At 52.3% G+C, this 23,149-nt stretch overlaps 1 protein-coding gene across 1 annotated transcript; it reads right to left on the reverse strand.

Annotated features, from left to right (window-relative positions):
• Window positions 1–842: 842 nt before the first annotated feature.
• FOXO4 (forkhead box O4) lies at window positions 843–22,434 on the reverse strand. The gene is made up of 3 exons (XM_035541616.2): window positions 21,985–22,434; window positions 10,418–11,659; window positions 843–5,885 (listed from the first exon to the last, which is right to left on the reverse strand). The coding sequence occupies exons 1-2, from the start codon at window positions 22,432–22,434 to the stop codon at window positions 10,436–10,438; spliced, it is 1,674 nt and encodes a 557-aa protein (XP_035397509.1). The 3' UTR covers window positions 843–5,885; window positions 10,418–10,435.
• Between the last annotated feature and the right edge of the window lie 715 nt (window positions 22,435–23,149).

The following is a 23,149-nucleotide window of genomic DNA, read 5'->3' on the forward strand; positions in this document are numbered from 1 at the left end:
AAGCCTTGAAGCAGGCAGCTTAAGACCCCTTCCAGAGTTATCCGCATCAACCGACTTCACACTTTTTCAATGGCATTTTCTCACCCCTTACTGAACATCAGGGTACCCGAGCTTTTTAATACAAGTTTCTGGCCGTTAGCACTGTGCAATTTCATTAACGAGAATTTCTCCTCAGTTTAAAACCATCCCCGTCCCACGGCACAGCGCTCCAGCCACGCAGCAGACCTGCCGGGACGGCATCCTGGTTGGAGTCAAGGGCTCCGCCACGTTCCTCGCAAGCTGCTGCGCTGGCTCGGGCTGCATCTTCATTCCTACGTGCCTCGTAGCAAGGAGGGACCCCATACGGCACCGACCCGAAGCCTTCTCCTTCCCGGAGAGGCCTCTTACTGCTTGCACACCTCTGAGCAGGGCAGCCAGCCCCAGGGACGACCAGCTGGCTTCCCCTCGGGCCTCCATGGCCCCTGGGATGGCAGCAGGCCAGCATCCTCCGCTGCTGGCAGAAAGTGCTCCCGAGCTGCAGTAGCTTTCCTTCATCTCCTTGAGCTGGGGTACGCAAGCGAAGATGAAAGGTCACTAACGTGCTCAGCTATCCTAATTCAGCGTCACCTTGTGGATGGGCCCCCACGTACCACCTGCACACTGCGACAAGGGGCTCTGCACGCTTGAGAGCACCCTGGCGCCTTCGTAGGCTCTCACACATCAACCCTCCCACCTCTGGCCTAACAGCAGAGGAAGACAAAGGAAAGGAGCTGAAGGTAAGGGGAAAAAAACAAACAAACAAAAAAAAAAAAACAACTGGCCCCCACCAGTGAAACGGAACAAACTGCATGAGACACAGCGCAGAGGATTACAGGTTTTTATTTGTCAAACGTTCCCCCCTAGTCTAGCACATTCTACAGTCTTGCTAGCACAGATGGTAACAAAGAGCCTGTAATGGTTCAGAAGTTACACTGCTACAAAGAGCAAACAAAAGCGGAGATTATGTAAAAAAAAAAAAAATTCTTGTGAGAAACGGGTGAAAGAGTGCAGAGGGGATGGGGTGGAAGTTACGGCAGCTAGGGGTGCCTGCCCCGTACGCAGCAGGCGGCTGTGCTAGCGATGCAGAAAGCCCTCCTGTGGTCTCACCAGGCGAAGCCCCCACGGTGCTGGCACCACTTCCACAGAGCCCCCCCCCCGGTGCCTGACGAAGAGGGCTCCTTTTGGGAGAAGTCACCTGCCATCCACGCAGCCGAACCGGAGCGCCAAAGGGTAGCACCATGCCGGGCAGCGCGGCTCCAGCCGCGGCCATCCCCTCCGACACACACCCGGAGAACCACCCGCCCAAACCATCGGCTCTTCCACCGTCAGCGCCTGCTGCCTCTCCTCCCTGCTCTACACCGTGACGCCAGATGGAGATTTGATTCCATCAGCGAGTTTTCCATCAGCTACAGACACATCCTGGTGCAGGGGGAGATGCAAAGGCTAATGAAAAGAGGGGAACCCTTCCTTGAAGGGTTACGAACTGTAGTGATGTGTTATCGCATGCTCCCGAGCTTTCACATGGACAGATCTTTCAGGCATCTGGAGTCACCTCATTTGCTTTTCCCCACGTTAATTAGAACAAGTTTCTCATTAGGCATGCAGCTGAGGCAAACCCGAAGCCAAAGCCATCCCTGTTCGTGCTCACATCCCCAAACTGATTTTTTTGTTGTTGATAATGGGTCCATACTTGCACATTATCTTGGTGACAGTCCAGGACACCACTCCCAAGGCACTCCTACCCGCGGCACCAGACAGGTTTCTCACTCCTGGAGCAAGGCTAGCCCTGGAGCATTTGAGTGTGGCTATAAATAAGCAACTAAGTAAGAAAATGAACAAATCATGAGCTATATAAAAGCTTTCTAGGCATTTCCTTTGGAAAACTTGATTAGCGCTACTTGCTTCTAGTGTGAGCCTCGCTTATGAGTACACACAGGCTCTGGAACGCTCCCACTGCTTTTGTTCCTCTCACCAGAACGATCCAGCTGCTGTTTTTAAAGCAGCACAGGGTAGGGGATGCCGTGTTTTCAGACGCGCCAGCTACGAAAATCAAGGGCTCCAAGAAACTTCCAATATTCCAAGCTTTTACAGGAAGCTGGTAGCAGTGAAATACGCTCAAGTTGTAAAGAAGGCTCAAGCAATTAGCTAAACCCAGGAGTAAATAAAAGCAACAAGCCTGCCTCCTACCAGGCTCCACGGGCAGCTGTGAGCAGAATCCTTCAGGCCCCAGAGCTGCACGGTGGCTTCGCACTGCGGAAGACCACGTTTGATCCTCCGGAGGTGAAGAAACTCGTTACCAAGCTCAGCGAGGACAAGGAAAACGCGCGCAGCGCAAGGCCTCGTGCCTACAGTCCCCTGCCCACTCCTCTCAGGCACTTGCCCAGGAGCATCACTCCCACCAAGCTCAGAGCTGCTCTCTAAACCCCAGCCCAACCCCTCATTAGAGAAAGAAGTACCCGTAAGCACAGGGCCTGCCGCTGCTGACTCAGAACAAAGACCCACCGAGACACTATGCTGAACCCGGTAGCAAACACCTTGGGAAAGAACAGAAAAACCAGGGCAAGTAGTGGGGAAGCCCCCTCCCAGGTGCATCCTTTCAGCAAGCAGCAGTTTGAGAACTTCAAAGTCTCTTGTGTCACTTGAGGAAACGTCCCAGGCTAGAAAAGGTCAAGGTCTACAAAGAGGAAGTTACTCAAGAAGGGGTTGGAGAACTCCCAAATTCTCTGCATCCCTGCCCTCTGCGCCCGCGATCCAAACCCTCCTGCCACCCAAACGAGGAGCGAGGCTGCCTGAGCCCACAACATCCCGTTTGTCGTCCCACAGCATCCCATTCGCTGAGCTCTCCCGGAGCACCAGTAGTCTTCCCAGCACCGCCCTCGACACGAGCGCGCTCTCCAGCACCTTCAGCCACTGCCAGCTCCTGTTGTGCTGAGGGGGCAGAGGCTCCCGCGCACGAGGCTCCTACTCCTACTAAAAGCACAGTGTTTCTCATCAGCCCCCATCGTAGGGCTCTGACCACCTCTTCCCACAGGCCAGCCCAGGCAGGAACAGCTCCAAGGACACGCAGGTCTGAAGCACGGGTACATGATATTGCCCTTCCTGTTACTTCGGGCTCTGTTTCCATGCTGAAGGCATCAGGTTCGCATTTAGCAGCGCCACGCACGCTGGGATCCTGTCCTTTGGTACCGAGCTGTGAAGCGATGGGACCAACCTGCTTGCACTTGCCATCCACCGCACTGTCGGTGCCTGCGAAGCCTGGGCAGCCTCTCGACTTGCTCTGGAGCTCCTGGGATTCATCCCCCCTCGGGGTCCAAGCGAACAAAGTGGCACACGACGTGCCAAAAAACACAAGTCCCGCCACATCTCTGAACTGAATCAGCATACCGGCTGATCCTTGTGTGCAACGCGCGCCACGTGCGGCACGAGGTGTCTGTGGAAGGGGCCGTCTGTCAATTTGTGCAATGAACTAATGGCAGTGAGAACACACATCCACGGCTCAAGCCGGCAGAGCTCTGGCTGGGATGCCAGGTCTCGCACTTTCTAATTTTTTGGTTTTGTTTTTGTTACGGTGAGGTGTGGCCAGACGTGCAGATTGTGGGTAAGTGTTGAACGTATCACCATGAGGTCTGCCACCAAGGCCGCCTTCAAAGCCGAGGTTATCAAATTACTCAAGGGCTCTAATGGCAGAGCACGCTAACGATAAGGCTGTTGAAGACTCCTCGTTGCAGGTAGCCAGACAAACCGCTCCTGTTCCAATCTCCACTCAGATGAAAATGAAATGAAACCCATGAGAACAGAGCAGACAAGGTGGTAGAAGAACGTGGCTAATTGCACTGCATGACAGAAGCCTCAGCAGAAGCCACCACCGCCTTCGGGAAGGATTTGAGAGGCTTTCTGCCAGACCAAGATTACTGGGACCTGGTAAAAGCATCGCATCTCCCACAGCTCCTACCACGGCAAACACCAATAAGGTGACAGGAACACGCCAGCTAATGCTCTCAGCTAATCTCCTGACTCCTAGCTTCTGTCTCGCAAGAACAAAGACGGGGCAGAATGTGACACACATCCCCACGGGTATGCCTACGGGCCCCAAGTTCCCCAGCAGCAGCAACTTCAGCAACGAAAATCCACGGAAACCAAAAAGACAGCTACCAAATACAACAAAGCGCCCTCCCTAAGGGCTACCCAGGGCGTCAGCAGATCTAGCGTGATCCAGTCCACACCATCTCCTCAGCAGAGTAGGGAATCTCTCGGTGCATCAGCTACAGCCCAGCCACTTAAGGGATTAGCCGAGAACGAGCGCGCTGTTAATGGTTAGCGTTCCCCAACGCCGTGCTCTTGGCTTGGTGGGAGTGCCCGACCAAGGAAAGGGCCCAAGGAGCTGTGGCTGACAGCGAGGCCACGAGGGCACTTTCCACCCGTTGCAGAGGGGCAGCCATCCCCCGGTTACACCGCGGTGCCCTTCCCACTTTTTCTAACGACATTTTCAGCTTCTTGGCCCAAAACGCCTTCGGCCTTGTCCCTCCCACGCTGTAGTGTTATCTGGTATCAAGGGGACAGATGCAGCAAGTGTGGTTTTTATCCAATAATCTCATTTTCAATTAAAATATATAATATATATTTAAAAAGGTTTAGAAAAGCTTCTATGTAATTTGCAGCTACTTTTACATATAGATTACAATAATGTACAACCCTTCCCCAAGGTGGTTGAAACTGCGGGGATTTGCCAATTCTTTCCCCCAATCAATCATATACATTACCAAACAGCAAACGTGTTTGTTCCTAATGCAGCTCTGAAAAAGAAGTCTGTCACTGGTACCTCCTCGGAGGGAGAGATGCCCAATACGCCTAAAGGGGACACACTTAACATTGGCTTCATGTTCACTGTAGAAAGTTCCCAGATTAGTAAAAAAATATTTCATCTATAGAAAATGCCCTTCTGAAAAGCAACCAGGGCTCTGTTAAGGCCACACCCAGGCTTTCCTTTTCTCTGCTGTAGCAAGAGAGATCAGAAACAAACCCCAACTGATGGTTTTGTGTCCCAGAAACAGCTATTAGCACCTGTACCTACTGTACAGCAGCCTGGTGTATTGGGAATGTGCTGAGCACAGCATAGGGACTTCTCTAAACATGCTTCTCATTCAACGGGGCTTAGTTGGCACAGGGAAAAACTCAACGTCCCCCCGTTCCACTCGGATGAACGAGAGGAAGCCTTCTGCACCGTGACCACCACCCTTCCCCGCAGAACAACGAGGGGCGCTCCAGCGAGAGGGGCACGCTGAAAACACCGAGACCGACCCCTGGAACAGCACGCCCTCCTCCCAACAAGGTTTCCGCCAGTTCGCTTCTTCCAATTCCTCTGCGAGTCTGCGGGATACCAAGTGCACATCTGGTGGCTTAATGGAAACGTCCAACTACTCCGTCCCGGAGGGCAAGCCGAGCGCGAGCAGAGCCGGCCCTCCGCCAGTCCGAGGCACTGGGAGACTTTCTGCCGTAGCAGAGAGAGGGGGTAGCCATTGGGATGCTCCTCCAGCAAACCCAACTCTTCACATGGGAAAACGTTGCCCAGCACAGAAGCTTCTGGCCAAGGCTTCTACCAGGGCTCCTCTTTGGACTTGCACAGCCCAGGGTTTCCCCAGAAGATCCAAGGCAGGGTCAGGTTTGTAGGAAGAGACGTGGCACGTAACAGGATTATTTTAAAACTCTTCCTGTTGCAGCCAGATGCAGGTTGCCCTTTCTTCCCAGGTGGGCAGCCCCTTCTGCCCAAGGTGTGGTGCGCAGGGAAACTGAATCCAACATGCTCCATTCTTTTCTCTGCCAGGGGTGGGAAGCGAAGTCAGAACCCGATGTTCAAAACCTGAAGGACACTAGGAAGAAGAAAAAGAGCGAATGGTTAGATCTCAGCTTCAGTGGGAACCCTGGATGCACAGAGAAGGAGTTAACTGCTATCAGTCAGCCTTGTGCTGCTCAAAGAATGCCCACTTCCACCAGGGAACAAACACAGAGCACAAGAGACCTTGATCAACAGAGTCAAGCGGAGGATGCGGCTGCTCAGCTCCAAGCTTCAGAATACAATTGAGACAGAGACAAAACAAAAACACAAAGGACAGGAGTAAGCTCTCCTCCGGCAAGCTGATGGCACCATCAAAGCTCTGCGAGATAAGCAGGTTTAAAGGACTTTGCTAACACCAGAAGCGTTGTGGGAAAGCAAGGAGGAAGAGGCAAGTTACTCCTCACCTTAAGCAGCCACAAATGTGAATTGGGAAGGAAGAGATGAAGGCTTTTTTTTTTTTTTGATCACACACAAGAATTGCTTATACTCAACCACTTAAAGAAATCCCGTATCTACCTACAAAAAGGTAAGTATTTCTAGATATTTCATTACCCGAAAAGCCTTAAGACATCCCTTCTCAGGCCTTCTGCCTCACTCTGGTCAGTCAGCTTGCAGCGGCAAAGCAGCAGCTGCAGCTCCTTCAAACGAGCCCTGGAAGACATCTGAGCTGGTTTAAGCCACTGACATAAAACCTCCACTGCAGGTCCACGGCTCGTTTGGGAAGGCAGAATAGCAAGATAAATACAGGGCATCAAGTCAGGGCATTCAGCGGGAGCGCTGGTGAGTATGAAATAAACTCGTGGCAAAGGAAAACTACAAAGGGGAGTGGGCCCTGAACAAGAAAATACACTGGCGTAAATGAAAAGTCAGAGCAACGGGCTTTGGGAAACTGCAAGATGACGGAGGGAAGGGGTTATTTACGTATTAGTTTTCTGGTAGATGAAAATGCAGCGTTGGGACCAAAGGGAATTAGAGCACAGCAAGAAGACGCCGGGTCCAGGCCAAGCTGGGCACGGGACAAAGGGGCCACGAAGCTGCGCGGAGCCCAGCTGAACAACCGCAGGCTGCTGACTGAACTCCACCGGGGGAGCAGACGGACCACACCGAAGGGGGACGAACCGCACACCAGCGCGCAGAAGAGGCAGTTGTATCCCTGGGCATCCCGCAGCGAAGCGCCTGAGGTACAGAGGTGAGCGAGCGCCAGGGCCCTGAGCCGCTGAGGAAAAGCCAGCCGCGCTTCCCAGCCCCGCGGAGGACACGTGCGGGGAGTGCCGCAGGAAGGAGCGCTGCCCGGGGCTGGCCGCCCGTGGACCACAGGCTCCTTCCAGCTGCGGCCACGCTTTGCTCACGGCCTTGCTCACGAAGGCTCCGCTCAGGCCCCGTCCCGCTCACGCGCCGAGCGCCTCAGCCAGGGAACGGAGGACCTACAGCCGCGCGAGCACCGGCAGCAGGAATTTGTCCTCCCACGTGCTGTGGGCAGACCAAGAATTTATCCAGCTTCTATTCCATCCCGGCTGCTCGCTAGCCGCCGGTGATCACGCTCTGGGATCCGACGGTCAGCTTTCGCTCAGCGTTACGCCCGGGTCTGACCCGGCAGGGCGGAGGCTAAGCCCACAGAAACTACCCCGAACGGCTGCAGGTGAGCAGTCGTTTCTGTCAGTTTTCACCAATGTGAACTTCACGTGGGGAAAAACCACTCATAGAAAGCACACGAACGACTGGCACACGGAACAATATGTAACGGCAGCCAGGCTTTCCCTGAGCAGGGGTTTCCGAGCAGGGCCACAACTCTCCACAGTAAGAGATCCGAAGAAAGGACAGATGATACAAATCTTGACCTCTTCACAGACGCTGATGTCTGCAGCATTTTTTATTTTTTTATTTTTTTAAACTCCTAAATTTGAGAAAGCATTCTGCTTTCTTTTCCCAGGGTTATTCATGGTCTCCAGGAACTCTCCTATTTCTCTCCACGCACATCCTGTTCCCCTTTTCTTACAACCCTGATGCACTCCTGACCCACCTCCCTGCCTCGGCAGCATTTTGCATCGTGCCTGCCTTCCTTTGGGGAAAAAACTCCCCTTCATCTCACCCCGCGGATACAGGCAAAACTTAAAAGCTTTGTAAAGCTCAGAAAAAAAGCAAACAATCAAAAGGCAGAATAGAAGACTTGGAAGAAAAAAAAAAAAGCACAGTGACCAGGGCATGCTGCTCCTCCAAGAGCAATGCTGCAGCTCAGGACTGCTCGCACAGAAGCACGGAGGAGCCACCCTTTGTGCTGATCACAATCACATTTCAGAACTCGCTCACCATTTTGCTCTTTCTTTAGTGAGGATGTGTCCAGCACATTCCCCAGAGAGTAACACTCCAAACTCACGCAATAAAGAAAGCAAATCCAGGGCTTTTAATCTCTAGCAACTCCTCTGCCTCGATAAGCAACGCACACACCAAGTATCGACATGGACCACGAGCACAGCTGCTAAGAACATCCCTTCTCCCTCTTCAGCACGTGATTACAAGCCACACCTTCACCTTTTGGTGAACATTTCATCAGCTTCCCTGTTTCGTACCCTTAAAATAATAAGTCTGTGCCTGGTATTCTGTAGACAGAGGTCTTGACTATCCAGGCCAGGTGATTAACGCGCCCAGGACTGCGGGATATTTCCATCTTCCACGTTCTGAAAACACTATGAAGAACATCTCACCCCTGCAACGCCAACGTACTCCCCAAATATGACAACCCACAATAGCGCGGCATACAAAAAGCACCAAAGTTCAGAGCAATATCCAGTGGAGTTCAGAGCAACACCCAGGGCTGAAACAGCCAGGGCCTCTGTCACTACCTCGCAAACAGTCCTTGGGCAGATGAACACTACGGATGTTTTGTCAACTAAATTGGTCTTTGAAATCCGAACCGAGTTTCCCTATTGCACCTGAAGTGTGGGTATCCGATTTAAGACAGACACTGTAATTCGGCACGAGAACACTTAAATGCACAAGACTATAAAAAGCCATAAGGAAACGGGGGAAAGCTTGATGGATCCTCCTTCTCTCTACAGTAGAGATCTTCTAAGTAAGGACAGAAGAGCATTACTAACGAATGAAGTCCTAAGCAGTGTGATGGGATTTGGAATAACAGGGCATTAAATTGTGTTTAAAAAGTCCACATATAATAGCGTATCAATGTGCTCACAGGGTTTTTGTACCACAGACCCAAAGAACAGCGTTTCACTTTGTCTAGTCCCAAGCACTTGTCTGGAACAGCTGCACAGAAAAGTATTTACCCTAGAACCGGGTCTCCGGCACGTACGGCAGCAGCAATCACCAGGAAGTTTAGGCTGAAAGGGACCTCCAGAAGTCACTCAGCCCAAACCCCCGCTGAAAGCAGGGCTACCTTCAAGTTACTCAGGTGCCTTGGAAGTAGCATTAAGGTCAAGCACACGATAATTTCACTCCTTCTCCATCACCTTGGCGCTCAAGGGCTTCCCGCAAGTGAAGCGGTATCTGCAGTTTGCCCTGACTTCTGCCTGCTCAGCTGGCCACTATTACCGACCGAACTTGCAACACTAACAAATACCACATCTGTCTCCTGCACAGGAAATAATCTTGGCAAGGCTTCCACTTTCCAACCAATATCCAGTCCGCGCTCTAGTCCATACACGAAGCTGCCCGTCCTGTTAGCTAACTGAGCTCCAAGCATGAAACGCGCCTTCAGCTCCAGTTCTCTACTTCTTTGACTGCATCAGTGGTTAAAGAGCTTCAAATCAGGACAGCAGAGAATATGATGTTTTTAACTCTGGCAAATAAAGTGTGTGAGAAACAAAGTGATTCAAGGAATTTGTGAGCACGAAAGATCCCCAGAAAGGTAGCTGTGCTGCTTCTGAAAGCATAAGCATGTGACACCCTTCCTCCTTCTGTCATCTCCATTCACACCACACTCCCATTTTCTCTTCCTTTCCCATTTTAATGGCTGCATAAGCAATTCAGCAGTTGATGCTGACAAACAGGCTTACCAGACTTTACAGACACTCTCCCCAGATAAGGGAAGGGCAGAAGGCCTGATAACAGAGAGATTGTCCTGCTACATGCAGGGCAAAGCAGGCAGTCATGAAACAGACATACTTTGCAACCTCATATACTAGAAAATTTTGCAAGCATAATCATAACCTGGGTAGAACAGCGTGTGCCTGCTCAATTAAACTGCTCTGTATACACAGCATCACGTCTTTAGAGAACCAGCACATGCTCTCACGTCAGATTCAGAGCTACAGACATCACGTGGCAGAGACCAATGTCCTGCAGAGCAGTCATCTTTGGGGACAAGAGAGAGCGGGAGTTTTTCAGGTTGCTGCTCTACTCCATTAAGGAGTTTACTGCCCCGTAAGTTCCCTTTATCTGCCCTTTTCTCCTTCTAAAAGGGAATGCAGTTCTCCCAGAAACCCTTAACTCAAAGAGCACATGCTCTTCCAGAGAGCTATCTGTCTGTAGCTACTGCAGAGTGGGGCACAGGAAAAATCTCAAGAGTCGATCCCGACACAGCACTGCAGCATTTTACATAACTACACCTACCTTTTTGTGCTCCTGAAGTTAACTCGGTACCCAGGTATGGTTGGAGGCCTGCGAGGTGCTGGGATAGCTGGGAGTAGACAGAACAGGTTCAAAATTAAAGTCCAGTCCTTCTCCATCCATGAGTTCGCTGTTGATTATGTAATCCATATCACATTCAAGGTTCTCCATGTACATGTCAATGTCCAGGTCAATGGGCAGCCTGTCCTGGTTCAGCCCCAGAGGAGCAGGGCTAGCTGAAGAAAGCAGTGGTGGACTGCCCAGCTGGACGGACTGGGCAGCCGCTGCAGAAACCGGAGCCTTCAAACTGTTGATGCTGCCAGTGTTTTGAGGAGATGCTACTATGGGAAGCGTTGATGGCAAAACACTGGCACCAACTGGTTCTGCCTGCTGCTCTGCAGGCTTTCCTCGCGGAGTGCCTGAGCTCATCTTACTCTGGGTGGCTTGTCCACCCAGGAGCAGAAGAGTTCGGCCGCTCATCCTGCTACCAGTCTGTGGGAGAACTGGATCCACCTGAGTCATCATAACATCCCTTGGAGGCGGAGAGCTGGGCGTCAGAAGAGCTTCCAAGGTCTGAGGGCCGGAGAAATGGCTGACAGAACTCTGCAGTGAAATATCAACAGGGTTAAAGAGGGAATTGCCAAAAGTGGTGGTCTGACCAGCTGCGTTTGGGCTCCGCAAGGAAAAGCTGGAATCTCTTTGGATCTGACCACTGGAGGCAGATTGCTGGGTAGATAGCACAGATGAGCTGGGAGACATCAAATTTAACCCGTCAATGAGCTCAAGCTCCTCGGTCACGGTTGGTGGAACGTTGCTGGATGCACTGGAGTACACCATAGACGGGAGCAGCTCTTCATCATGGAGGTCATCCTGATCAGTCACGATTGGAGAAAGCCTGGCACTAATGGTGCTTGCATTGGAACTGGTTCGAGGCCGGAAGGTGTTCCACACATCAGAGTCCTCGTTGCTTCTTGAGGACGGGCTCCCCGGCCACTTAGGGAACTGGGAGCCAGGACTGTCAGCAGTGGCTTCAGGAGCAGACTGGAGAGAGGGCTTCTTTTTGGATGCTTTACCTCTGACTTTTGCGAGCTTGCTGCTGTTGTCCATGGAGGCAGCTCTTCTTCTTGGTGCCTTTCCACTTTTACCGCCTTCAGGATTGAGCATCCACCAAGAACTCTTCCCAGTGGCTTCATTATGAACTTTAATGAACTTGCTGTGCAGAGACAGGTTATGCCTAATAGAGTTCTGGAAAAGAAAAAAAATAGGGGCTGTGAGGAGCTGACAGTTTATACCACATCTCCACCTAGACATCTCACAAGCACAAATGCATTCAGACAGTATCCAGAGAAGAAAGGCAGAACAAAGACCTACACATATCAAACCTGCCATTGCAGCTCCAACACACCTGACAGCACGAGCAGGCAGAGCAATGTCTCCCTGATGCACCAGGGGTAAAGCTGCCACGACAACTAGCAGCTTCCAGCTGGCGTGGCCAACGCTGACACAAAAAGAACTTTTCAAGACCCTATGCCGTCGCTACAAAGGCTGCAGCAGCTGAACATACCACGGAGCAAGCAAGCAAATTCCCAAACACAGCTTGCAAGTTCAACATGAGCCGAATGGAACGTGAGCCAAGGCTGCTGCTAGAGTGTGGCACCTTCATCATCTCTCCTGCTCCCACCCTTCCGTTAACCCCGTTAGCCACAGAGCAGAAACGTGGCTGGAGTTTTTATTTTTTGCACAGTGAGCTTTCAGCAGGATCAGAGCACGGCATGGAAGTGAATTGGTTAAACAGCCTGGAAGGAGAGAAACGACAAAACCCACCCAATTCAGTATGCCTATCACTATCTTCATCCCCAAAACAAGACAGAATCTGTGGAGCAAGAGTCCCGGTAAGTCTGGGGGCTGCCAGCTGCACTCCACACGGAGGCAGCACGCTTTGTGTGCGTTTCTGATGGGGTAAGATGTTCAGACTGATAATGCACTCCCACACTGTACGTGCCAGTTTTAGCCTCTCCCATCTTTCCCTTTGGCAAGGCATGCATTCCTTGTCCCTCCTAACACCCTTCACTTGGCTTAGATTTGCTAGAAACTGCAAGCTAACGTGTCTGTACCCCAACAAACTGAATTTCAATCCTGCAACCGTGCTGATAACCCCCAGCACTTCAGAATCAGCGAGCAATAATCTCATTGTTTGAGCAGAACCCCCTGAAGATCCCTCTGAAGCCTGCGTTGTGCATTTGTTTCATATTTGCATTTAATTTGTTCAGATAGTCAAATTACACATAATTAAAAGGTGCTACACTGGTAGCACAACGGCGGTCCAAAAGCAACACCTTTTTCATATAAACTGAAAGGTTCACAGCAGCCTTCAACTTCCATGCATAGTCCTAATTCTGAACCACGTGAACTGTGCTTTTATCATCCTTTCCCACTGCCTCTGCCCACAGTTCTTTCCTGCCCGCTGCCTTCCCTCTCCCCACCCTTTTCCTCTCAGCCAAGCCCTTACCATGCTAATTTTGTCCACCTTGCCAAAAGGACTGTCCTTCAGTGAGGCAGAAACAATACAGCACAGTGGAAAGTTTTCACAGAGGTGGAAGGAGACGTGTGAATTGTTCTGAATTAGCTCTCATTTTAACCTTTGGCTGCTGAGGATTTGGACAAGACTGGCTGCTTGTGATCACTATCTACGGAGACACAAGCTCCTACTTGGAGAGCACCCCAAGGGTTACTGCGGAGCCGGAGCCTGCAGGAACACGTGCGAGCCAACGCTCTTACAGAGAGAAATCTATGGTTTGAGTTATTCACATTAATAGCTGTAACAACGCTCCTGTCTAGCATATTCTTTAAATAAAGCTCTTTTCCTTCCAGTTTCCCAAGAAGTAACCAGACTGGAACCCTGTCTCCTCGAAGGCTACTGCTTTGATTTCCAAGGCATCACCCCCATTTCCCAGGTGAACGTGCCTGCGGCTGCAAGAGCACCAAGCTGTCACAAACCCTTCATTTATCCTCCTGAAAGCAATCCGTGAGCTACTGATGACACCCAGTCCTGGCAGGCACGACCTGGTAGCTTGTATGGAGCATGCATCGAAAGTTTCAGAACCACTTTTAGCGCCATTTACCAAAATGAAGCTTTAAACCAACGGGTTTGAGACTTGAAAATTTCACAAGTAACTACAAGCTATTTCCTGCTATAGCTGGGTTTTGAGTCCTTCGTCGGCAAAAGCACACTGCACTGGTGCGAGCATTTCAGGAACACTGCAACCTGAAGAAAAGTAACGTCACTTCTTGTATCTACGTGAAAGTCTTAGTGCCTAATTTTCTGGCTAAAAAGAAGCCAGAAACAAGACATCTTGAAACAAGTCTAAGAATTACATCAAGATTTGGGAAGCCTGGTACCTTTTATGCAACAGTCTCAAAGTGCTTGTACATGCTCCTCCTCAACTGATATGATGGTTAATAGCTAGAGACACAGGTAATTGCTGTACTGCTCCTTCCTTCCTTGTCTTCCAACTCTCCTCTTCCCATAACACAAGCATCTGCAACTCTAAGCTGCTTCAGAGAGCTGATCTGACCAAAAAGCAGCCCCATCCTTCCTTGAAAATGATTTCTGCCCCTTTGAGCACTGCCTATTTTCTGAACTACCTCAGTGGGGAGGGTCGGGCACCTCAGTGCTAACAGAAACACAGAACGTGTGGTTGGAGGCAAGAGGAAGAAAAAAAACAGCACACTTCTTATGTTACAGTTAGCTGCTGTCAGAAGTGCAATGCCTAAATTACGCCTTTCACACCTCTGCTGCAGCCTCTGTGAGGCAGCTCACCGCCACAGCACCCGGAGTCATCACATATCTGCCCGACCGGGCTTGTCTGTGTGCTGAAATACTCGGTCCAGAGCGTCCCAAAATAGATCTGAACCGCCTCCCCTACCAGGCCCTGTGTTTTGAGACAGAGGGGTGTCAGGGAAGCGAGGACCGGCCAGCACAAGGAGCTGCTTCATGTCACGCAGGTGCTAAACCTTACCAAGGCACGAGGAGGGGAGCTCCTTTACTGTTAGCTTTGTCAGGCTCGCACACTCTATGCTCTCCGGCACAAGAATGCAGCTACCAGCATGATTTAATGGGCCTAACGTGTGGAGGGCACCCTCAAATCTCATTGAGAGGGTGAGTGGAAAATTAACGATGCTAAAATAATCACAGAACTCCAAGTCAAACCTTGCAGGAGGGGAAATGACAGAATTCAGTCACCTAGGCAACCCTGACGTGTTTCCTTTTTCGATGTTAAGCAACTCAAACCAAAAACGTAGAGGTGAAGTTAACTTTTTAGATGCTCAGCTTCAGAGCAGCCTGGATCCTCCCGCGCCGCAGAGCGCCTGGAATCCACACCCCCGGCTTTTACCTCCGTGACGCCTCTGACCAGACTGCAGCCTGAGCTGAAGGAAGAAGCAGTCAGAAAAGCCTGGGTCCAAATCCTTAGGAATCTCTTCAGCAACTAGCTGGGAGGGGAGGGGGGTCGGTTACTGCATCCTACAGCGGTTCCTACAGAGCACTGCTGCACGTTAAGTACTGAAGTGAAAAAAAGACGGTCTGGGTCTCTAAGCCATCACAGATCAAAGATGACTCCTGTAAATCACATATTCAGACAAAACCATTATGAAATTAATGGCAGACATTATGCAAAGTCAAGGCCCGGCTAGAAGCACTTACCGTACGCTGAACAATGAAGCTTTCAGCAGGCCCAACCGCTTCGCGTACGGGACAGGATACATAAAACAGCCACAGCACCGTGACTAACAGCAGCCCCACACCGTTTCCTAATTCCCAAGGAGTCACCAAAACATTAAATCTTCCCCTTTGATAGCATCTCCTCAGGGCAAGCAACCCTCCTTGCCCTCGTACCAGCCAGGCCAGGCCCGGCCCCGCGCGGCACGGGGCGCGCTTCGCTCTGAGGGAGAGGCATGAGCCACCCGAGCTGGCACTACGGAGCCACCAGCTCTCGGGTCAGCCATCCGGATAACCGCCTGGATATGGAAATACTGTCTGAGGGGCACGAGTGCTTCTTACCGAAGACAGAAAGCCGGTGAGAACCTTTCCAAGGGACTACGGGGCTTCCCCGTAAGACTGAGGTTGCCTACCATAAACTTTGAGTTTTACTCGCATCAAATCAGAGCCTTCAGGACAGCGTGTTCAGACAAAGGTTCCTCACAGAACAGAAGAGAAACAAGCTGAAACGCAGCGTCCTGTGACACAGCTTTTCCATAGCTGGGAGAGGGCAGAAGAGGAGGCTCCTTTGTGCCGTGCCTGGATCAGGAGGCACATGGAGCGGTGGTGCAAGAGCCGTGCTAACAAAGCACTCGGGGCCAAGCCAAGCACAAGATATGTTAAGAAAAACACAAAACAACGTCTGTCCTTGAAATTTTTGAGCTTACACATGTTCACATGGATTTTCAAGGTCTGGCCATGACTACTCCTGAGCACGAGTGCCATTCTCCTGGGAAATTTCAAGTTCCTGATACAAATCATGGAGGCACCTGAATTCTTAGCAAAAAAAAAGTCTCTGAAGAATCAGGGACAGAAAAAGCTGGACGTACAATCACTGCAGCTCCCTGTGATGTGTTCTCACTGCCTTGGAGGCACACAAAGAACATGGTCACATCCCAGAGCAGGGCCATGTTCCAAAGCAAGGCCTGTAATTGTGCAGAATTATAATTTGCCACCACATTCTTCAGAGGCTGCAGAGGGAGGAGGCCCCGCCTGCCACATTTGTCAGTGCCTGTCTCAGCACTCACCCGGTCGCTTGGCTCCAGAGGCTTTAGGAAAAGTCTTCGCTGCAGAGATTTTGCAAAGCTACGCTCCAGCAAGTAAACAACTGCTCCACAGCCAGAGCTAGAACATTTCTCCAGCAGCCTCCTTCCAGAAAGCACACGTGAGCACGGACGTCAAGCTCGGGAGACACAAAGCCACAGCTTATGAAGAACATTTTCCTTTCTGTAATCTTTCAATCGGAGTTCAGGAGAAGAAAATCCCAGCTCTCAGAAAAGCAAACACCGTGGCAATTTACATGTTTACCGAGACAGGCAGGCAGGCAGCAGAGGCCACGCAGGATTAGATAGAGCAGAAGAAACTTGTTGGAACAAGTAGCGCAAGCATCCCGGGAGCAGCCTTCTTTGAGGGCTGACTGGAAAATTAAGCTGTGCCATAAAGAATAATCTTTCAGCAAAGCAGCTTTCCAAAAACAGACTGACAGGGAACAGGAAAGAGCAGCAGCAAAAGCTCCAGGTGATTTGCCTGACGCTGCATGGGGCAGACGGACTTTTGCCAAAAGGAGAGCTCTCCCCTGCTTGAGGGGGAGGACTACGCTCTGCAAGGCTTCAAGTAAAGAAAAAAAAACAACAAGAAAACCCACCGTCGCTCTGTCATGCTCCTGTGCATTATTTCTGTTCTGGCTTCTGGTTGTTATTCCCCCCCCCACACTTTAAGAAAACCCAGCGAGGTTGTTGGCCGCCGAGACAAAGAACATCTCCCTGTGCTGCTAGCACCAGACACATGCACTGGGGTTGTAAGAGGTAACAGCAAGTAGTAACGAGTCGTTTCCACCCAACCACCGCTACTCCAGATACAAACAGACCCTCTCTCCCTCCCCTCACGGTACAGCGACTTCAAAGAAACCAAACCAGTCCCGCTTACCAGAAAGCAGTACCCACAGTTCTGCCACAACTCCTGAGGATTAAGGGGACTCGCGTTTTGTTCAGTGCCACGACGGCAGCAACGACACCGGTGTTCAAATTCGATTTAAGATGTGCACCTTTTCATTTTCAGTGCCAGAATAGATACCAGAGAGTATCATCGCGTCAGGCACACCAACTCACGGCCTTCCTCAGGACACCCGGCACAACGCAGCTGTTTTTCCCTCACAAAAAGTAGGGAATCAGACCCTGGGCAAGCCTCCCCTACAAACAAACGTGCACCGGACTGAAATTCAGGCAGATTCATGCTTTGATCAGAGCTACGATGCTGAGTTTTAAGTTTTGTATTTCCTTTTGTGTTACAGCTTTTTGGCATGAAGTCGGTTATGCCTCAGTGAGCAACAACAGGGAAATACTTTGAATGTCTTCTCAAATCATCATCTCGAAATTACCGTCACCAAAAGTCAAAAGCAAACCTCTGCAAATATTCCCACCGTGACACGTTCCTTCCCAGACAAAGACTTGGCTCATGAAACAAAAGAAAAATCTCCTGCTACCGACTTGGGCCCTCACCTGTCCATGTTAAGAAGCCACAATTCTGACGAGTCTAAGCCAAGAAAAGCTTCCAGGACACAAGAATACTCCAGCACAGTCCAGACGGACACAAGCAAACAGCTAGCATGACTATTTTAAGGAACTGTCTGTTGCTTTTTTCTACATCTGCATACAGAAAAAGCAAAAATTGGCTGGACAGGAGTCAACAAGCCAATGACTGACGAACTTCTCATCTTTACCAAAAGAAGCCTTCACTTAGCGTTGTATCCACTGAACTGGAACTTCTCTGCAAGGTGTAAAGACAAGCTGGCAGAACCTACCGGGGCGGCACGATAAAAATAGCCCGGAACATTGAACAGGGTCGCTTTTGTCTTCTGGCCTGCCAGCCTTTCATCGAGGAACCTCAGAGGGCCACGGGAAGAGCAGCTGCTCCAACGCGAGGAAGCTCTGTGCGCGCTCTGCCCGCAGGTCAGACATCCTCGGTCCTAGGAGACCTTCAGAGCCAGGGCTGTGGCGGTGGCAGCGGGGATGTCACTCTGTAATCCTGGGCAGAACTGCAGGGGAGACGCCAGGAAGCGCCTGAGAGCCATCAGGCGGATCTGATCCGTCGGGTCAACAGTTAGCGCAAACCACACGTGACGTGCACATCATACGAGCACGCAGAGACGACCGCGTGGAAGATTTTTAAGCAAAATGCTGCCCATTTTTATAAAAGAGGTAGCTGAGCCGTCCAGAGAGATGACACCTGTTTCAAGCAGAATGCCTAGTAAATTTTTAATTAGTACTGCAGCTACCTTAAATTGTTGCATTACGTACACGTACACACTTGAATCAAAGCGAACATGAAGTACCAGAACACAGATGTGACTTCAACCTCCTATAAACTAATGCAATGCAGCAGGAAACTAATGCAATGCAGCAGGGAAATATAACTGGGAAATTTCCAATAGGAAACATCTCGGGTTTGCTACAGTAAAATGCCTTTGGAGGGAGCAAAGGGTGGTTTTAAGCTCACTCTGTTCCTACAGAAGAGGAGACGACAGGTTTGGGAGAACACACAGAGCGTTTCACTGAAAAGCCCAGTCCTCAACATTGCTCATCACTGCGTCAAACTTGCTCATACTCCTGGATGCACGAAACGCGACAAGCGGCGCGCGCAAACTGCTCCAGAGGGTTTTATGTGCCCCTGCTGAACAGAGCAGAGCTTTACTCAAAACCCTCACCGCCCTCCTCTCCCAAAGTCTGAAAGCCGGAAGGAATTATCCTCTTATCCAGAGAGCGGCTTGCAGAGCACCGAGGAGAGGATTACAAAGGAGTCTGGGGACACCCCGCTGCGGGGACACTTCTGCCTTTCAGCCCGGTTAGCTCTTAACTGCAGCTGAATTATTGCAGGGAAAGGAGACTGCGCATCCTGCGAGCCCGTCCCTTTAACGAAGTACTTCACGCAGTTCAAGACCAGCAACCATCACCTTCCTCGAAAACAGATTTTTCCGGAATTCAGAGGTTACACCCTGGCCGTCTGTAACGGCTGTATTTCCCTCTATTGTATATCGGAGGGAGACAGCTGGAAACTAATCATGAAGTAATAACAGGTTTATGGGTTTTACATTAACTGCAGCAGGTACAAATAAAAGTGTTCTGACATATTCACTTCTTAAATTCTCTGTTTGAGCTGCACTGCACACAAACAGAACATAATACAATGGCAGAATATTTTTGCCAAAACGGCAGAAACGCCAGAACTCTAGGAGCTGCGGCGCTGTCTTAAAAGGCACCACAATGTTCTATCAGCATTTAGCAGCACCTCTGCATTCATTTCCTTCATCCAAACTCATTCGGTTCCAAACTGAGAAACCCATAAAGCTAAGACAACCAGAGAAGCTTATCTTTTACTTTACAAAATTAAAAATACGCAGAGTTTCATAGCTCTAAAAATACCACAGAGCAGGGGAAACAGAAAAATAGGCAAGGCGCATTCCTCAGCAGAAGATACATCTTTTGTTTATTCACTTTGTCCTAAATACAAAACACAAGCCTATTAAATTTACTCTCAACCCACAAAAAAAACAAATTGAGCTGATCATTTAAACTGTGAGCGTCTAACACGCCTTCATCTAACGTACCTTGATGCAAACAGATTAGGAAAATCTTCACCAGAAGAATTCTTCGTGTAAGCAGAACAAAGCAGCGCTCCCCGCCAACCCGTGTACCCATGTCAGCACTGAAGAGGGCTGAAGTCGGAGCTCGATGGTCACTGTACGAGAGCCATGTCCCACCCCCGTACCAACCCCAACGGACAATGTCCTAAAACCGAAAAGCTTCTAATGGGAATTTCCCCTGGCATCCAAACAGCTTTCAGCTGTGTTTCCACGACGGTTTTCTGTTTGCTGGTTAAAGCCAACAGCGCTGAACTGCCCTAATGACACGGCGGGCTGCCTCCGACCGCAGCTGCTGCCATTCTGCCCTCCCTCATCTCTCCCAGCAGGAAGTTTCAGTTCTCTTCCCTCGCTAAAGCGGCCTCTGTTCCCAGCCTGCGAGACTACAAATAAACTCCGCCACTGAAAACATCATCGCAGAACGGCTACGGCAGCGGTATCTGAGCGAGGGCCGCAGCTCTCCCACGTGCAGATTGTCATCTCTGCCCTTCCACGTGTTAAACCCAACCGCACGTTTTCCAAAAGGGGTACCTGATGGAAACGCAGACTAAAACCCAAGACTGAAGGTCCCTTTACACAGCAACGAACATAAAAATACCTCCACACTGGAACAAGCCCGAAGTGCGCCTATTCCAGCGTCCAGCCTGGCAGGGTACTTCACAGTGTTCCAACTTCCCCTCCACATCTTGGGACACATTTAAGAAGACAAATTCACCTTTGGTTTCAAGCACCGTTGCCAAACGGATGCTGACAGGAATGCTGAGGAGAAACTACACCAGTTCCATGAACTGTTTGCCAAAATAACACGATCCCATACAGCAGCAGGACCAGGACAGCATGCCTAGACAGAGGAAGCAAGAGCTATCTTGCAGTGAGACCACAAATCTACCAAAGAGAAAGCAAACGCACCCCCCGCACTGTCCCAGACCAAAACTTAACAACGAGAATTCAACCTGCACAAAGAGGAAAAGGAAAAGAAAGTAAGATGGCCAGTGGATTTCAGTCAAATGACACACGCTCTCTGGGAGCCGTCAGCAAGCCAGATGAAGGGCAATTGTGAGAAGCTGTCTACCAGCCCATGCCAACCTCAGCTGTGACAGCTGCGTCCCTCTCACCACGTTCCCACCCTCTCTCGAGCAAACATCAGCGCTCCTCACGCAGCCACACGGTGTGCCCCTTCAGAGAGCTGAGCCAGCTGAAAGCTAACCTAACAGAAAAAGCCACCTTTTTTTTTTTTTTTTTTTTTTTTCCAAAATTACCTCTCTGCATTGACTTAGTGACTGCTCACGCAGGCAGAGGAATGCGTGGCTGGAGCCGTGGAAGTCCCAAACCTCCCTGGCTCAACCTGCCGCAGAGCTGCAGCACAGAGGAGCTGCTGACCAGCCCTGTGAACAGACAGGAGCGTGACACACGTGTCACTCCAGTCTGCTGCCGGAGCGACACATCACGCTCTTCAGATCCCACTCCGGTGGCATCCAGTCACATACATATATGAATATGCACGTCTATGAGGACAGCCCGAGGGACTATTTCACGAGCCAGTTCTCACATCTCCCTTTCTCTTTGCCGGAGCTTGTTTGACTAAACAGAACAGGGACACCAGGCTGCCACCTGCAGAGGATGGAAACGGTAGTGAGATCTTTTAATAGAACTTGGCACGCGCCCTTTCCAGAAGAACAGGAGAGAACAACATCAAGGCTTTGGAGCTGTACGTCCTGAGACCTACTTTCCCTTTTCTGAACTCCAGCAGAGGTCCTCAGTCACTGTGGAGAAGAAACATCGGCACTGTTCTAGCACACAGCACCCTTTTTAAAGGGAGCTTCTGGGAAGCCAAGAATGCCTGCTATGAAACAGTTATTTATACCGAGCTTCAGCGCAGTTGGGCGACAAAGAACCGCAGAGCCTTGTACTTAAAAACCCCTCGGCTGACGCCTCGTCTCGCGCAGAAACTCGGTGACGGCCTCGTAGCTGCCCCTCGCTCCTTCCCTGCAAAGCCTCCCGAACGCGGAGGGCGCAAGGAGCAGCCTTCCACGGCCCGAGCCGGCACGGCCAGCGGCCCGCTCCTCCGCGCTCGGGACCTCGGGGCAGCCCCGAACACCCCCGTGCGGGCGGGCACCGGCCGAGCGCGGGGCTCCCGCTGCCCCGGGCAGCCCGCGCCCCCCGGCGCCCCCCGCTCACCTTCCAGCCGGCGGAGCTGTTGCTGTCGCCCTTGTCCTTGAAGTAGGGCACGGAGCGCACCATCCACTCGTAGATCTGCGCCAGCGTCAGCCGCTTCTCGGGGGCGCTCTCGATGGCCTGGCTGATCAGCTCGGCGTACGACTGGTTGCCCCAGGCGTTGCGCCGGGAGCCGCCCTTCCGCGCCGCCGCCGCCGCCGCCGCCGCCCCGCCTGCCCCCCGCGCCCCCTCGGCCCGCCCGGGCCCCGCCGCCGCCGCCGCCGCCGCCGCCGCCGCCGCTCCGCCCGCGCCCTCCTCCGCCGCTCCGCCCGCCTCCGGGGCCGGCAGCTCGGGCCGGGGCAGCGGCCAGGTGCAGGAGCGCGGCCGGCTCTGCGGCTCGAAGTCGGGGTCGATGTCCGGAGCCGCGGCACCGGGAGCGGCGGCGGCGCTGCCGCCCCCGCCCGGCTCCGCCATGGGCGCCCCCCTCAGCGCCGCCCGCCCCGCGGCGCGCGCCGGCCGCGCATGGGCCCGGCCCCAGGCCCCTTTGTGAGCCCCGGGCCCCGCCGCCGCCGCCGCCGCCGCGCCGCTCTGTTTACCAAGCGGCGGCGCCGCGCTCTGCGCCTGCGCGCGCGGGGCACGCCGGGAGCGGTAGTTCCGGCAGGGCGGCGGTGTGCGGCCGGGAGCGGCGGGAGGACTACAAGTCCCGGCGACGCCCGCGGCGGAGGGGCGGGGGAAGCGGGGCGAGGCCCCGAAAGGCGAGCGTGGCAGGCGGTGCGGCGGCGCGACTACAACTCCCGGCGGGCACCGCGGCAGGTCGTGCTTACATAACCACCGCCCCACGGTGTTTTTTTGGGGCCGCGCCCCGGTTCCTGGCCCACCCGCGCAGCGCGCCCAGCCCGGCCTTGTACCGCGTGTGGCCCCACCGGGTCCCGGCCGTTGCGGTGCGGGCGGTGCGCGGGGGGGGCAGCGAGCGCGTTATTGCTATGCAGGTTCCGGGGCCGCGGTGGGAGCGCCCCGCACCATGAATGTCTATAGACGGGCGGTGGGTGGCGGCCCCGGACCGTGGATAACCGCCGCGTTATGCAGGCAGCCTACGGGCGTTAGGCCGCTATGCGCGGGCGGGGCGGCGGAGCCTGCGGCCCGGGACCCTGCATAAGCGTGGGTTTATGCAGGCGGCGGGCGGGCGGCG

This window comes from Cygnus atratus, chromosome 13, assembly GCF_013377495.2.
Source record: "Cygnus atratus isolate AKBS03 ecotype Queensland, Australia chromosome 13, CAtr_DNAZoo_HiC_assembly, whole genome shotgun sequence".
Taxonomy (NCBI): domain Eukaryota; kingdom Metazoa; phylum Chordata; class Aves; order Anseriformes; family Anatidae; genus Cygnus; species Cygnus atratus.